The sequence below is a fragment of the Stenella coeruleoalba genome (assembly GCF_951394435.1).
Source record: "Stenella coeruleoalba genome assembly, chromosome: 1".
NCBI lineage: Eukaryota > Metazoa > Chordata > Mammalia > Artiodactyla > Delphinidae > Stenella > Stenella coeruleoalba.
Window position 1 is genome coordinate 106,867,206 of NC_137169.1, and position 16,143 is coordinate 106,883,348.

Here is a 16,143-nt window from a genome sequence, read left to right on the forward strand (position 1 = left end):
CTTTGCCGGTCCTCCTCGGTGACCGTGCTCCTGCGCGAAAGGACCTTGGGCTCCCCCTCTGCCCGGGCGGCTAGCGGGAGCTATACGAAGCTGCAGTGGGGAAGTCGGCGGCGTTACGTGGCATTGACCCAGAGGTTAGTGGAAAATGCGGTCTGAACGAGGTGGCCCTGTCTCTGGACCCAGGGACCCAGTCCGGGACAGGAACCTGCGGTAAAGAAGTGAAGAGCCAGGAGCCGGACTCCTTGGAAATACTTTCCGGGGATGGCAGAGGGTCTGGGGATGCTTCCCCAAAGACCTGTGGATGGGGATAGTGAGACTGAAAGGCAGAGTCTTGGCTTCTGAGGAATTGGGAGAAATAAGTGAACAAACCAGTGTTTGATAGCACTTGTGATAATAAGGAAGTGATTATACAGTGGACTATGTCTGTTTCTCTTTGTGTATACTTTGTCAAGGAATAGAAATTTCAGAATTAAATACTGCCCTGCCAACAACATACTTCATCCCCTATTTGAAACACCTTGTTGAGAAGCTCTCATTTACCTCTTAGTTTATTTTGCAAAGTTGTCATTGCCTGTTCAGTCCCAATAGTCTGTGAATAGTGGTCTTAATTCTTCCAAACAATGAAGTATAGAATCTGAGGTCTGTGACAGATCGCAAAACCATCTACATCCGATCTTTAAAGTAAACTAGAATCACACATGATCCCATAAAGATAAATTTGATATATAGTCTTCCAGTCTTGTTTTTCATGCATACGTGTGAGGCTATTTCCACAGTAATTGAACTTTCCTCTACATTTTGCTTTGTAATGAACAATTTTCTACACTAATACATATTATACTTTATTGTGAATGTTGGCATAGTATTCCATTATATGAGTATACCATAATTTATTGAAATAATCACTTATGAGGTTGTTTCCAGAATATCAGTATTCTAAAGTGACATGTTTTTATTATTCCCTTGGAAGAGAATATCCAAAACAAAAGTATTAGGTCAAAGATATGCAAGATTTTAAGGCTTTTGATATATCTGCTGTCAAATTGCTCTCCAGAAAGTACATGAATTTACACTCAGCAGCTCTACTCCCAACATAAAAGAAAAACTTCCCATCATACCATCTTTTTCTTTTTTTCCTAGCTCTGAGACTCCTCAGCACAATGACTCAAGCAGAAATTAAACTGTGTTCTTTGTTGCTGCAAGAGCATTTTGGAGAGATCGTAGAAAAAATTGGAGTCCACCTAATCAGAACTGGCAGCCAGCCACTAAGAGTTATTGCCCATGACACAGGAACATCGTTGGATCAGGTATGTTTGGATCACAGTAATTTGCTTCCATTTCATTAATTTCTTTAACCTACCTTTGAATATTGTTACTCCCCACCCCACAAAATGGAAAAGAAAGCAAAGTCTGTGCTAGGATCAGAATAGTGTTATTTGGGAGGGGAAAGATGATGAGACATAGTGCCCAGGGTTCTGCTTCTCAAAGTGGCTCATCGTGGCTTCTGAGGCAAATCTTGCTCCCCCTCTGCCGTATGCCATATTTCATTTATTCATGAGTCTATTAATTTCAGTACTGTGTTTAAGGAATAAGAATAATAGAGGGGATGGGACTTCCCTGGTGGTGCAGTGGTTAAGAATCTGCCTGCTAATGCTGGGGACATGGGTTCGAGCCCTGGTCCGGGAAGATCCCACATGCCGCGGAGCAACGAAGCCTGTGCGCCACAACTACTGAGCCTGTGCTCTAGTCCCCGCGAGCCACAACTGCTGAGCCCGCGTGCCGCAACCACTGAAGCCCATGAGCCTAAAGCCCGCACCCCGCAACTAAAGAAACCACCACAATGAGAAGCCCGCACACCACAACGAAGAGTAGCCCCCGCTCACCGCAACTAGAGAATGCCCACATGCAGCAGGAAGACCCAAATGCAGCCAAAAATTAATTAATTAAGTAATTAATTTAAAAAAAAGAATAACAGAGGGGAAGTAAATTGTACTTTGAAAGATAAAGATCAGAGGAAATATGAGCATCATAGCAAGGACTCTTCCTGATTTCTTCCATTGACATTTGCTTCTTATTAGCTATTCCAACGGAGAGAGGGAAGACACACAGAGATTCCAGCCATCTCCTGATGTTTAGGAAACTGTTGGACAAAAATTGCCAGCAGTAATGAGCTGCATCTTCAGATTTTTCTTCTCTTTCTTCTGTGTTTTCTCTAGGTAAAAAAAGCCCTTTGTGTCCTCATCCAGCATAACCTGGTGATATATCAGGTGCACAAACGTGGTGTGGTAGAGTATGAAGCCCAGTGCAGCCGGGTGTTGCGAATGCTTAGGTATCCCCGGTACATCTATACTGCCAAAACACTGTACAGTGACACTGGCGAGCTGATTGTTGAGGAGCTCCTGTTGAATGGCAAGATGGCAATGTCAGCTGTCGTGAAGAAAGTAGCAGATCGACTCACAGAGACTATGGAGGGTCAGTACTGTATCCACAGCTGTTAGCAAAAGCATAGATTGGCTGGCTGCAGGAGAGGACCCTTAGCTATCTGAGGCCATCTCACTTGCCTCTTTTCTCCTGTCATACAGATGGCAAGACCATGGACTATGCTGAGGTCTCAAACACATTTGTGCGACTAGCAGACACACACTTCGTGCAGCGTTGCCCCTTGGTGCCTGCCACTGAGAATTCAGACCCTGGGCCACCGCCACCTGCCCCCACTCTTGTCATCAGTGAAAAGGACATGTACCTGGTTCCTAAACTGAGCTTGATAGGTAAGGAATTTTGGCCCCTAGATCTGTGATTTGACCTAATTGTAGATTCTTCCTTAATGATTGTTAAATGAATGACTCAATCAATTAAGCAGTTACCAAGGATTTACTCTATGCCAGATACTGTGGTATAAAGAGATGAAAAAACCATTATGGTCCCTGCCCGTATGGGGCTTAAGTCTAGTATAGGAGGCTTACATTAATCAAATAGCCTGATGGATATATAACTAACAAACTGCGGTAAGTACTATGAAGGTAAAATATGGGATGTTATGAAAATATATAACAGGGGACCAGATTTACCCGGGGACTTGGGCACATGCTTCTTGGAGAAAGTGGCATTTGAACTAAGATTTGAAGCAGAAGTAGGAGCCAACCAGTGAAGTAAGGTATGAAGGGGTACAGAGGATAAGCATTTTTGGCAAAAGGAATAGTATGTAGTGAGGAAAAAAATAGGAATTTGAGAAAGTAAAAGAAGATCAGTATAGTTAAAGTACAGTGAGGAAAGGAAAGAGAGCCATAAGTTAAGGTTAGACAGACAGTTAGGGGCTAGATCATGCAAGACCTCGTAAAGCACCTGTTCTTTATCCTAAGAGCAAAGGAAAACTACTAAAGGATTTTAAAGGAAGTAACATGATCTAATTTGCATTTTTTAAATATGTTTCTGTCTGTAGAAAGGATGGGGCAGTTTTTCACAAACCAGTGAAAAATTAGACATAGGAAGGGTGAGGAAGACAGAAATCAAGAATGACATCTGTGTGTCTGGCTTGAGTATGTGGGAGGATGATGGTACCGTTCACTGTGAAAGGAAGCATTGGAGCAGGAGCAGTTTGAGGGAGAAAGACTATGAATTTCTTTTTGAACTTGTTGAGTTTCAGATGACTTCATCATTAACTTGAATTTCTTGTAGTTCCTGAGTCTCCTCAACATCTCTAACCTAGAGGTAGCTACAGATGTCTTTGGGATAGAGACACCTGCGTTCACCTTCGGTCATTTCCTGTTATCATATGAGGTGTAGCCTAACTGTGTAACTGTTTTGTTTGGCAGGGAAAGGTAAAAGGAGGAGATCATCTGACGAAGATGCAACTGGGGAGCCCAAGGCCAAGAGACCAAAACATACCACAGATAACAAAGAGGTAATGAGGCTTCTTGGTTAGGAGTCCTCACCCTGAGGCAAGCCAGAAAGAGCACTAAGATGACAAGCCCCAAAAGAGCTTAAACGTTCTTGGATCGAGAAGTAGTAGGATTACGAACTTCATTAAATATTGCCCAGGGATAGACTAACAAAGAGTGAACTCTGTTGCTGTGTCCCTTCTGAGGCTTAACTTACTTCAGTCATTGGACAGAGGTAATAGATTAGGCAGAAAAAGCGCCTAGAAAAGTTTAAATTGGTCAGTATGACTGGACCATAGAGACCCATGGGGATGAGTGGTGATAAATGAGTTTAGAAAGATACGTATAGGCCTGAGCTCTTATATTCAAATGCCTTCTCAGCATCCCTGTAAAAACATCTGATAAGCATCTCAAAAGTAGTATGGCTAAAACAGAGTAATCGATTTCCTGCTCCCAGATATCTACTCCCTCCTAAGCTTTCCTCATCTTAGTTAGGGACACCACCAAGGCCAACCACCCAGGACACCATTTGCTTAGGCCAAAGTCCTAGGAGCCATCTGATCTCACAGTAAAACCTGTCAACCCAATTTCTAAAAATAATTGAAATCCAACTATTTCTTATCGTTTCCACTGCCATCACCCTAGTCCAAACCATTATCACTGTAGTCAAGACTTTGCCAACACTCTCCTAAGTGGTCTCCCTACCTGCATTCATACCTACTTAAGAGCCAAAATGACTTTCTAAATTGTTCTTTTTAAAAAATCCCAACACATCACTGATTTTTGACTCCTTTAATAGCTTCCCATTACTCTTAGAAGAAATCCAGTTCTTTACTATGGATTATGAAGCCTTACATGAGCTGGGTCTTTTTTTTTTTTTTAATGAATTTATTTATTTATTTTTGGCCGTGTTGGGTCTTCGTTTCTGTGCGAGGGCTTTCTCTAGTTGCGGTGAGCGGGGGCCACTCTTCATTGCAGTGCGCGGACCTCTCACTGTCGCAGCCTTCTCTTGTTGCAGAGCACCGGCTCCAGACACGCAGGCTCAGTAGCAGTGGTGCGCGGGCTTAGTTGCTCCGTGGCATGTGGGATTTTCCCAGACCAGGGCTCGAACCCGTGTCCCCTGCATTGGCAGGCAGATTCTCAACCACTGCACCACCAAGGAAGCCCGAGCTGGGTCTTTACATGATCTGCTGGAGACAAGGCTCTCCAACCTCAGCTCTTCCTACTCTGTCATTCACTATGTTCCAGCTTCTATCATTTTTTCCATCCTTCAAATGTATCATACTCTTTCTAGTCTTCAGGCTTTTGCCCTTAGGATTTCTTCTGCTTCAAATACTTTTCCCTCAGATCTTCATGTAGTTGCCTCTTTTTCATCATTCCGATCTCAGCTCAAATGCTACTTTCTTAGAGCTCAAGCACCATTGCCCACCCTCTACTCCAGTCTCTACCACATTTTCGCATTTCATCTTCACAGCATTTATAAGTAGCTGAAATTACTTATTATTTGTACAAGTGTTTGTCTCTGTACTCCCAATAGTCTATAAACTCTTCAAGGACAGTATCTTGTCCCTGGCACCTGGAATACTCGCAAGACACCAATAAATATTTCTTGATTGACTAACTAAGAAGTTTGGACTTCAACCTGAAGACAATGGAGAGCCATTGATGAATTTTAGGCAGGTGAATGAAGTGGCTAGATTTACATTTTAGAAATATTACTATAGTACAGTGGTTTATAACTTGTACAACTCCATGGATGCGTTTCAGAGAGTCCACCTGTACTATGCATTTTTCTATAGAGCACTCCATAGCTTTCTTCAGGGGAACTGTTGAGCCCAAGAGGTAAAAAGAAGCACTGCTCTATGAGAAATGGGGAGAACGATGCAAAAGGAACAAGATTAAATGCAGAAAACCCAGTTGCCCTTTTTTATAGTGTCCACTATATGAAAAAGAAAAATGAAAAACAGTTAGGAGGCTACTGTAGTAATCAGGTGAGTCAAGATTAGAGCCTGAAATAAGGTAATGACAGTCAGGATAAAGAAAAGTAGACTTCTGATTAATATAAAGAATAGGTAGGGGGCTTCCCTGGTGGCGCAGTGGTTAAGAATCCGCCTGCCAACGCAGGGGACATGGGTTCAAGCCCTGGTCCTGGAAGATCCCACATGCCATGGAGCAAATAAGCCCATGCACCACAACTACTGAGCCTGCACTCTAGAGCCTGCGAGCCACAACTACTGAAGCCCACGCGCTTAGAGCCCGTGCTCTGCAACGAGAGAAGCCACCACAATGAGAAGCCCACGCACTGCAACGAAGAGTAGTCCCCACTCGCCGCAACTAGAGAAAGCCCACTTGCAGCAACGAAGACCCCACACGCCAAAAATAAATAAATAAAATAAAATTTAAAAAAAAGAATAGATAGAACTGGGTAATTGGATAGTAGATGAGGGAGAGCAAGGGGTTAGGGGTGATATTCAAGTTTCTAGCTTAAAAAACTGGGTTGGTTGTAGTGTAGTTAGCTGAAAACTTAAAAGAAAAGTTTTAAGTCACAGGTGGAAGTAGGCAGTTGAGTCTATGCACCTGGAACTTAATAGAGAGTTCTAGAATTAAAATAGACTTGGAACAGTTGAAACCTTGAGAGCAGATTAAATCACCTAAGTAGAATATGTAGAGTGAAAAGAAAAGAAGGCTGTGGACAGAACCCTGGGGAACACCAGTATTTATAGATGGGATCTGCAAAAGGAATCTGTGGGGACTGAGGAAGGGTAGCCAGAGTGGTTAGAAGGAGCACCAAGAAAGAATGGTGTCATAAAGTCTAAGGGGCCACATAGAGTTAAGGAGAAAATGTCCAACCATGTCATATGCTTTAGAAATATCAAATAAGATTGGAACTGGACAGTATTCTTTGAACTTAGCAACAGGTTCCTCAGGAACTTTGGCATTTCAGTGTAACGGTGGAAATGGGTTGAGTAAATCTGTGAATGGGGATACAGCTGGGATGACCAACTCTTTGAGAAGCTCAAATTTTTTTTAAATAAAGAAATGTGGTGGGGATGTGTGCACCACGCTGAATGAGTTCTGGCCTAATGGCTTCTATTTGCTCTCTGAAATAAGAAGCAAGGTCATCTGCTGAGAGAGAAGGGAGGGGCAAATGGGAGATTTTGAGAACACTGGTAAAGAGTTAAACTAGACAAAGATTCGAGGTAAGCAAAGAGAATCTGTTTGAAGTTGGGGGTTGTGAATTTGTCATTGTGGAGGCACTAAATCCACATGGTTGAATGGTTTTTTCCTCCAACCAATTTAGTTGCTACTATATAGGAAAAGAAACGGTGAACAGTTAAATCCAAGCTTCTCACTAGAAAATGCTTCCTTGTATCTAAATGTTTCTCTCTAATCTTTTTCTCCTCCTCAGCCCATTCCAGATGATGGGATTTATTGGCAGGCCAACCTTGACAGATTCCACCAGCACTTCCGTGACCAAGGCATTGTCAGTGCAGTTGCCAACAGGATGGACCAGGTGATATCTAAGTGGGTGGGACAGTGGCTATCAGGAATATTCACTTATTTGCAGATGTGGCCATTGGCATATAGCCAGAGCCAGCACAGCAGAGTGAATTCTGATTTCCAGTTCACTTTTCAAACCCAGACAAGCAGCGAGATCGTGCGGACCATGCTCCGGATGAGTGAGATTACCACTTCCTCTAGTGCCCCCTTCACCCAGCCATTGTCTTCCAACGAGGTGAGCTTCATGTTCTTGTACTAGTTTTCTGACAGGCTCTTGGATATAATAATCATTATACATAGAGCCTGCGATTAGGTTGAGGTCTGAACTTTGAAAGGAAGGGTTTTTGCTATTTGAGGAGGGACGGGGATTATTCTTAGGTGGTAGGTACTGAAATATTTGGTCTCTTGGGAATTCAACCTTTAAAAACCTAAACCATTACCTTAGTCAAAGTATAAGTAATTCTTTTTTTTATTTTTAATTTATTTTATTGAAGTATAGTTGATTTATAATGTTGTGTTAATGTCTGCTGTATAGCAAAGTAATTCAGTTATACATATATACATTCTTTTCCATATTCTTTTCCATTATGGTTTATCACAGGATATTGAATATAGTTCCATGTGCTATACAGTAGGACCTTGTTGTTTATCCATCCTATATATAATAGTTTACATCTGCTAATCCCAAAATCCCAATCCATTCTTCCCCCACCCACCTCCCCCTTGGCAACCACAAGTGTGTTCTCTATGTCTATGAGTCTGTTTCTATTTTGTAGATAAGTTCATTTGTGTCATATTTTAGATTCCACATAGAAGTGATACTGTATGGTATTTGTCTTTCTGACTTCATTTAGTATGATAATCTCAAGGTCCATCCATGGCTGAGTAGTATTTTATTGTGTGTGTATACATCTATATATATATATATATATATATATATATATATATATATATATATATATAGTATAAGTTATTCTTAATTGTTCTAAGAATCCACTGTTTGGAATCTGAGCCTTGGTACTCAGGACATTATATGGCCCCTTATATTTGTTTTTTTCAATATATTTTGTATATTTTAAATTTGTTTAAAATGCTTTGTTCATTGTTTTGTTTATTGAATATTTAATATTTCAAATGTTTTATTTGTAATTATACTAATTTTTTGTAATTATACTAAAATTTATCCAAATTAAATATAGTTATATTATTTAAAATTTTTTTAACTTACTATATAACAAAATTTAAATACAAGTTTTTTTTTGATGACAAAAGTAATTACATGACCTGTATTCAAACAGCATAGAAATGTATAATTTTTTTAAACTTGTAGTTCCCCAAACTTTCAGGAATGCCAGGCATGTTCTATATCTTGAAGATGGTAGTTATGTGGGTATATACAATTGTCAATACTCATCAAACTGTACCCTTAAAATCTGTGCTTCTTGTATGTAACATACCCCAGTTTAAATAAATATATAGTTTTGCATAATCCCAGCCCCAGAGATCCTTGTCCGTAGTTTGGTACATATCTTTATTCAGACTTTTTTATATGTGTAGTCTCACATAAATGTAGATATTTATTTATTTATTTATTTATTTATGGCTGTGTTGGGTCTTTGTTTCTGTGCGAGGGCTTTCTCTAGTTGTGGCAAGCGGGGGCCACTCTTCATCGCGGTGCGTGGGCCTCTCACTATCTCGGCCTCTCTTGTTGCGGAGCACAGGCTCCAGACGTGCAGGCTCAGTAGTTGTGGCTCACAGGCCCAGTTGTTCCGCAGCACGTGGGATCTTCCCAGAACAGGGCTCAAACCCGTGTCCCCTGCATTGGCAGGCAGATTCTCAACCACTGCGCCACCAGGAAGCCCTGTATTTTTTAACAACAAAAAAATATGGGGTTATACTCTATGTACTGTTCTAAACTAGCTTCTTTCATATGACAGTATACGTAAACTTTCTTTTCATGTCAGTATTTTTAGATCTGCCTCATTCTTTATAATGGCCGTATCATATTCCACTTAATGGCCATGATGTACTTTATTTTAATGAATTCCTTATTACTGGACATGCGAATTGTTTCTAGTTTTTTACTCTTATCAACAATGCTGCTGTGCTTTTGGACATTGTTATACTTGTGATATCTAAAATTAGAACATCTTTATTTCAGCAATGTCAGCAGTTCTAAGTTCCCAGACCCATTTTCACTGTATCTTTTGCTCCACAGATCTTCAGATCCCTACCTGTTGGCTATAACATCTCTAAGCAAGTTCTTGATCAGTATCTCACTCTGCTGGCAGATGATCCAGTAAGTCTTTTCTTTCTTTTTTCTGCTGTATTTACGATTAATTTTTGCCTGCTACCAGTCTTCTGTAGCCTCATTCTCTACCTAGCCAGCTCAGACAATTTCTCTACCATCATCTGATAGGAGGGCTTCCTGCTGCAGACTCTTGGCCAGATTTGCTCTTTTGGAAAAAGAATCACTGGACTTTCCATTCAAATAACACAAGCTCTCTTTTTTTTTTTTTCCTTTTTTTTAATAGCTTGAGTTTGTTGGAAAGTCTGGCGACAGTGGTGGAGGAATGTATGTCATCAGTATCCTTATGGGTGGTTATTTCCTTACAGTCAGGCAGCGTGAACTGTGAAACAGAATGGTGACTTAGAAAAGATTTGATGATATTTAGTATACTAAGTAAGTTAGAAAATTGAACTAAAACATTGATGATAAAGAAGTGAAAGGGACTTTTAACGAACCAAACTTTAGTTAAGCAAAACTCTGACTTAAGCACCTTAGTTAATTAAGGTTTCGAAATACTTACATACCATAAGTGAGACTAGTGTGAAAAACAAAATAGTATTTAAGTTTTAAATTAAAGACTCAGGGATAAAACTAAGATCACAATGACCAGGCCAAAACATTACGGAGTAACCTTAACCCTCTACATAAAGACCTACATAAGGCTCTAGGATCTCTAGCCACAGCCACTCTGGAGTCGGTCATACAAGAGAGGTAAGGGGGTCACCCTGATTGGGTTGGGGGTCAGATACTTCCTTTCCACACCCCATTTGAACAAGTGACTTGGTCATTATGTCAGTAACCAATATAGACATACCTTGGCACATCCTGCCCCATTTTCCGCTGGACTGCTGTGGATCCCACCTACTACAGCTCTTTACCCTAAATACCCTGCTGCTTCATTCCCAGTGAGGCCAATGAACCATCCTTCCTAAAGCCTTTAATTACAAATGCAGGAACTGAGGCATTCAGGTGAGTCAGCAGTTGGTGACTCTTATGATTAGCAGTATTGTCATCAGTCTGTGGAGTTATGAAGGAATTCTCTGATTGCTGTTCCTCTCTGGTCCTGTCTCCACACGTGGAAACTGAACAAGCACCGTCTGTGACTAAGAGCTAAAGCATGCCATTTGCTTTCTTTATTCCTTTACAGATTTGGGTCTCGCTGTGCCAGAATATTCCGTTTAGTTTTACAAAAGAAACACCTGGAGCAGAAACAGGTAGAAGACTTTGCAATGATTCCAGCAAAGGAGGCAAAGGATATGCTTTATAAAATGCTCTCAGAAAATTTCATATCACTCCAGGTAACAGTAATCACCAATGAACAGAGCTGACCTAGGATGAGAGGAACTCCTGAAGCAAACATTCTGAACCCCAAACAAACTGTATCTAGCTCTGAGACAGAAAAAAAAAAAAGATTAACAAAGACATAGCAAGCACTTGAAAGATAACTGTGGAGCTTTAACCGGCCTAGTAAAAAAGAGGCATAGCCAAGAAATTACCCCAGAATCACCCTCCCTTTTTTCTTTAACTCCTAGTCCGTGTGATTTGTCCTTTCCTCGAGCCTTAAGTTTATTGTAGATTAACTCTATCGGGTCATCACTACATGCAGAGCCATGTAGTATACCCTACGAGGAAACAGATAGAATGGATTTTGGAGTCAGAATCACAGCTCTGCCTCTTACCCAGTTACACTGAGCAAATTACCTACCATCTTTTTTCCTGTCTACAAAATGGTGATGGATGGTGGTAACAGAGACAATATGGCTTGTTATAAGATCAGATACAATCTACCTGGCACATAAGAGTTGCTTAGTAAATGTTAAGTGCCTTCTCTTTCTTCTCCACTCAGGATGTTGACAGTCAAATGGAAAAAACAGGGCAGCCCAACCCTCCATGTGGCTGATTGTACCATAAACACAGATGCTGTATGACTGGGGAAGACTGAAAGTATAAGTGAAAGAGAGGGCTGAGTAGCTCCAGACGGGACAGGTGTTTACTTTGCCATTTCTGAAGAAAAGTATAAAGTCTTATTTTTCTTTCTATGGACAAATAGGAAATTCCCAAAACACCAGACCATGCCCCATCCAGGACCTTCTATTTATATACTGTGAACATCCTGTCAGCTGCCCGAATGTTGCTGCACAGATGCTACAAGGTAACTCCTCCCCAGTCCATCCACAGAGATGTCTCACCCTCATGCCCCCTTTAGCCATTTTGCCTGAGCTGCTTAAATAGAACTGTGTGCATTTCTTGTCTTCTCTCCCCTCAGAGTGTAGCCAACTTGATAGAAAGGAGGCAATTTGAAACCAAAGAAAACAAGTGAGTGACATTTTCAGTTGAGTAATTACATTTTACAAGGCCAAAAGGCTTATGGGGAAATTTCCTGTAGAAGTGGAAACCAACAGAGACAATAACCAGTCTGGTTGCACTGAATTATTGGCTTAGGTTGGCATAAAGATGCATTAGTATACACTTTTCTAGTATGTCCCCAGTGAAATAATTTTGCAGATTAAATTTATGAGCAACGTATAAACTGGCACCAAACTTTAAGTACAAATGAGAGGCAGCAAGAGTTTCAGGAGTGAAGTCACATTTCTAATTAAGCTTGTAGAAAATTTCCTTCCTTAGAGAGTGACATTATCCACTTTGACCAGGAACATGGTAAAAGGGGGAGCTATGCCCCAGGGCTATGGGATAAAAGAATCTCCAAGGCTAGAGGACATGCCTCAGAGTTGCGTTTGTCTGACAGGCGTCTACTGGAAAAGTCTCAGAGGGTAGAAGCCATCATTGCATCTATGCAGGCTACAGGTGCAGAGGAGGCACAGCTACAAGAAATAGAGGAGATGATCACAGCCCCTGAACGCCAGCAGCTAGAGACCCTGAAACGTAATGTCAACAAGTAAGCATCATAAACTTCAAACGTATGTTTCAAAATACCTTGCAGACAAATCCATCTTGATATCCTGCTACCCCTCCAACTTAAGGTGAGGAAACCGAAACTCACTCTCTTCTTCCCCACCTCAATTAACAGAATTTAATCCACCTATCTCCCTAAGCTAAAAACTCTGAAGACATGTTCAGCTTCTCCTCGCTCACCAGCCGCCCCCCCCGCCACACACACACACTCTCTCATTCACCAAAGCTGCTGATTTTACTTCAGTGTGTCCCAAATCTGGCCTTTCATCTTGCTTCCCATGCAGGCCCTCCTCACCTCTTTGCCAGACCTTTGCAAATCACCTCCTGCTTCAAACCATTTCTTATAATGCTTTCACAGTTAGTATCTTTAAAGTGATTGACAATATCACTCTTCTGCTTTAAATGCTATATTGACTCCTCGTTTACAGTATAAAGACCAGACTCCTTGGCATAACATATAAGGCCTTTCACAGTCTCATAACAGCCTATCTCTTCATCCTCATTTCCTTTCACTGCTCACTGTTGACCTTCATAGGGATTTTGCTTTGAATCTGTAGATCACTCTGTGGAGTATTGCTTTCTTAATGATACTAAATCTTCCAACTCATGAACATGGAAGGTCTTTCCATTTACTTAGATCTTCCTTTGTCTCTTTCAATGAGTTTTGTCGTTTTTGGTATTCGTCTTGCACTTTTTTGTTAGATTTATTCCTAAACAATTGTTTTAGTGTTTTCTTAAATTTCATTTTTGAATTGTTCATTGCCAGTGTATAGAAATAGAATTGACTTTTGTGTTTTGATTTTATATCCTATAATTTTGCTAAATTCATTTATTAGCTGTGGTAGGTTTTTTTGTGGATCCTTTGAGCTTTTTCTGTATATAAGATCATGTCATCTGTGAATTAGAAATAGCTTTACTTCTTCCTTTTCAATCTGGACGCCTTTTATTTGTTTTTCTTGTCTAATTTCCAGACTAGAACTTCCAGTAAAATGTTGAATGGAAGTAAAAGCAGACATCCTGTCTTGTTCCTGATCACAGGAGGAAAGCTTTGTCTTTCACCACGAAGTATGATGCTAGGTGTGGGTTTTTCCTAGATGGCTTTTATCAGGTTGATGAAGTGTTCCCTTCTATTCCTAATCACTTTAAGCCTTAGCCACTCTCCGCTTCTATTTTAAAACACACTAGGTCCTTTTACACCTGTGCCTTTAACATGTACTGTCTTCCTCCTCATTGCAAGTTAGAATGTAACTTCTCCTGGGACAGAGGCCTTATCTTTTGAATCCTCAGCAATTTCCACAGTACCTGGCACATAAGAGATGCTCAGTAAGTGGGAGGAATGATCTATTGGTTCTCTTGCTTTCCGCCCAGTACTTTCAGGAGTAACCCAGCAATTCTCCATGACCACACCCACTCCAGCCTCTAATCTTAAATATGCTAATGAATGTTCAGTGTGGGCAAATGCTTTCACTTTTTCACTCAGGTTGGATGCCTGTGAGATCCAGGTGGATGAAACCATCTTCCTGCTGGAGTCATACATCGAGAGCACCGTGAAGAGGCAATGACCCAGAAGAAGAGTCTTCCTCAGAAGATCTGAGGGGATTGGAAGGAAGAATAAAGGAGGTGCCTAGATGCATTCTTTGCAGTAGGATAAGTTCCAGATTCTTGTACTGAAACCCTCTCTCTCTCCTTACCACCCAGAATACACCAGAAAGAGTTTGACATATTTTTTTAAGTTTGCTGATGCTGTTTTAGAATCATCACTATATTCTACCGTCATCAAATCTTGGCAGGGGAAAGAACCTTAAATCAACTAGATTAATCATCTATCACATGCATCAGTTCCCACCAAGAAGTCAGCTACAGCTGTGTTTGAACATCCCTGACAGTGAGAAAAACTTCTCCCAAAGCTGTTCGTTCCATTTTCAAAAGGCTACACCTGTTCTTTACTTTGTTAAACTGTAATCTTAAACACACACACACACACACACACACACACACACACACACACACACACACACACACAATGTAGGGAATGTGAAAGACTACCACAGAGGGGGGATAAAAGCTATTTTCAGGGCTAGCAGGTGGATTGGCCCAAGCAGTCACACTAGAATCTATGGATAAAAGTTACATTTGCCAGCTCCGGGCTTCTAACACGTCTGAAATTATGTATGTGAAACACTTAGCACAATGCCTGGCATGTGGTAAGCACTCAATAAATCACTGCCTTCCTCTTCACCATGGTTCCTAAAAACTGGCAATTCTAACTTCTCTCTCCTAGTACCATGGACAGATGACTAATCTAGTTGACATAATTTGTCCCAGCAGCTTCAGTTTCATTTAAAGCAGGTGTTGTTTTATAATCTCTTCAGTTTCCTCTTACCAGTGTTAGTTCTAATTCATTAAACATTTGAATGCCAATTAATTGCCAGCCACTATACTAGGTATAATATACAAAGATAAATACAATACCATCTCTGCCTTCAAGGCACTTACCATCATTTACTGAGCACCAGTTATGTGCCCGGTATGTCCCCAGGCCTTGGGGATGCAAAGATGAATAGCCTTGAGCATACAGCCTAGTGGAGGGAGACAGATAAGTACAAGGAAGTGTTGCGGGGGGGGGGGGGGGGGGGGGGGGGGGCTATAGTGGGAAAGTGTCATACAGAGGCAAAGGGGAAAAGGGTCAGGCAGGAAAGGGAGCGTAGAGAGGGTGACACAATCCGTATTTTGAAAGATGGGGATTTGCCAGGTGGAAGGGAAAAAGGATCCCAGAGGGAAGCAGAGCCTGTTTCTTGGGGGAACAGGGAATAACATGTGACTGAAAAACAGGGCATATGTCCTGCCAGAATTGACAGGCAGGGGCAAGGACTGGTGGGTGTGTAGCAAGGATGCTGTGTTAAGTAGCTTATCTTATCCTGAGAGCAGTGGGAAGCAAAGTGAGCAGATCTGTATTTTAGAAAGATCACTCTGGCCGCACTGTAGAGAATGAATTGGTGGAGGCAGGACTATTTAAAGACTTGTAATAGTATCTCAGGCAGAATATGAGGAAGGCTTGAACTGGGCAATGGTGGCTGGAGATTAAGACATCGATTTGAGAAAGTTTAAGGAAGTAGAATCTGCTGCACTTGGTTGCCATTTGAGTGAAAAGAAAGGGAAGGTGGGACTTCCCTGGTGTTCAGTTGTTAAGAATCCGCCTTCCGATGCAGGGGACTCCCGGCTCCATCCCTGGTTGGGGAACTAAGATCCCACATGCTGGGGCAACTAGGCCCCTGGCTCTGGAGCCTGCATGCCACAACTATAGAGAAGCCTGCATGTCACAACTATAGAGAAGCCCACAGGCGGCAACAAAAGATCCCACATGATGCAACTAAGACCCCACACAACCATAAATAAATTAAACGAGAAAAAAAAAAAAGGGAAGGTGTCAAAAATGTTTCTTGGGTGTCTGGCTAAGAGACAGATGTAATTCACTAATTGGAGGTGTTACCTGCTATACCAGATAGGTGTGCAGAGTGCCATGGAGGGGTGCTTATCGTTCCGCCCATGGCTGGTGGGAGG

The 16,143-nt window shown here is 41.4% G+C and overlaps 1 protein-coding gene across 6 annotated transcripts in view; it reads left to right on the forward strand.

Moving 5' to 3' along the window:
- The window catches only part of POLR3C (RNA polymerase III subunit C), a 16,920-nt gene continuing 777 nt past the window's right edge, over positions 1-16,143 (forward strand). The window contains exons 1-15 of one of the 6 annotated variants that reach the window (XR_013824792.1): positions 1-134; positions 1,141-1,307; positions 2,217-2,472; positions 2,583-2,768; positions 3,813-3,901; positions 7,288-7,614; positions 9,598-9,678; positions 9,914-9,965; positions 10,320-10,380; positions 10,817-10,967; positions 11,720-11,821; positions 11,936-11,985; positions 12,416-12,565; positions 14,063-14,202; positions 15,792-16,053. Coding sequence is in view for 4 of the 6 variants with exons in the window: in XM_079902649.1 (XP_079758775.1) it covers positions 1,161-1,307; positions 2,217-2,472; positions 2,583-2,768; positions 3,813-3,901; positions 7,288-7,614; positions 9,598-9,678; positions 9,914-9,965; positions 10,320-10,380; positions 10,817-10,967; positions 11,720-11,821; positions 11,936-11,985; positions 12,416-12,565; positions 14,063-14,144 (1,734 nt within the window). In the remaining 2 variants the exon portion in view is untranslated. Of the gene's footprint in view, positions 135-1,140; positions 1,308-2,216; positions 2,473-2,582; positions 2,769-3,812; positions 3,902-7,287; positions 7,615-9,597; positions 9,679-9,913; positions 9,966-10,319; positions 10,381-10,816; positions 10,968-11,719; positions 11,822-11,935; positions 11,986-12,415; positions 12,566-12,610; positions 12,777-14,062; positions 15,156-15,791; positions 16,054-16,143 lie in introns of those variants that run through there. The other 5 variants (XM_079902650.1, XM_079902651.1, XR_013824791.1 and 2 more) reach the window with 5 other exon arrangements.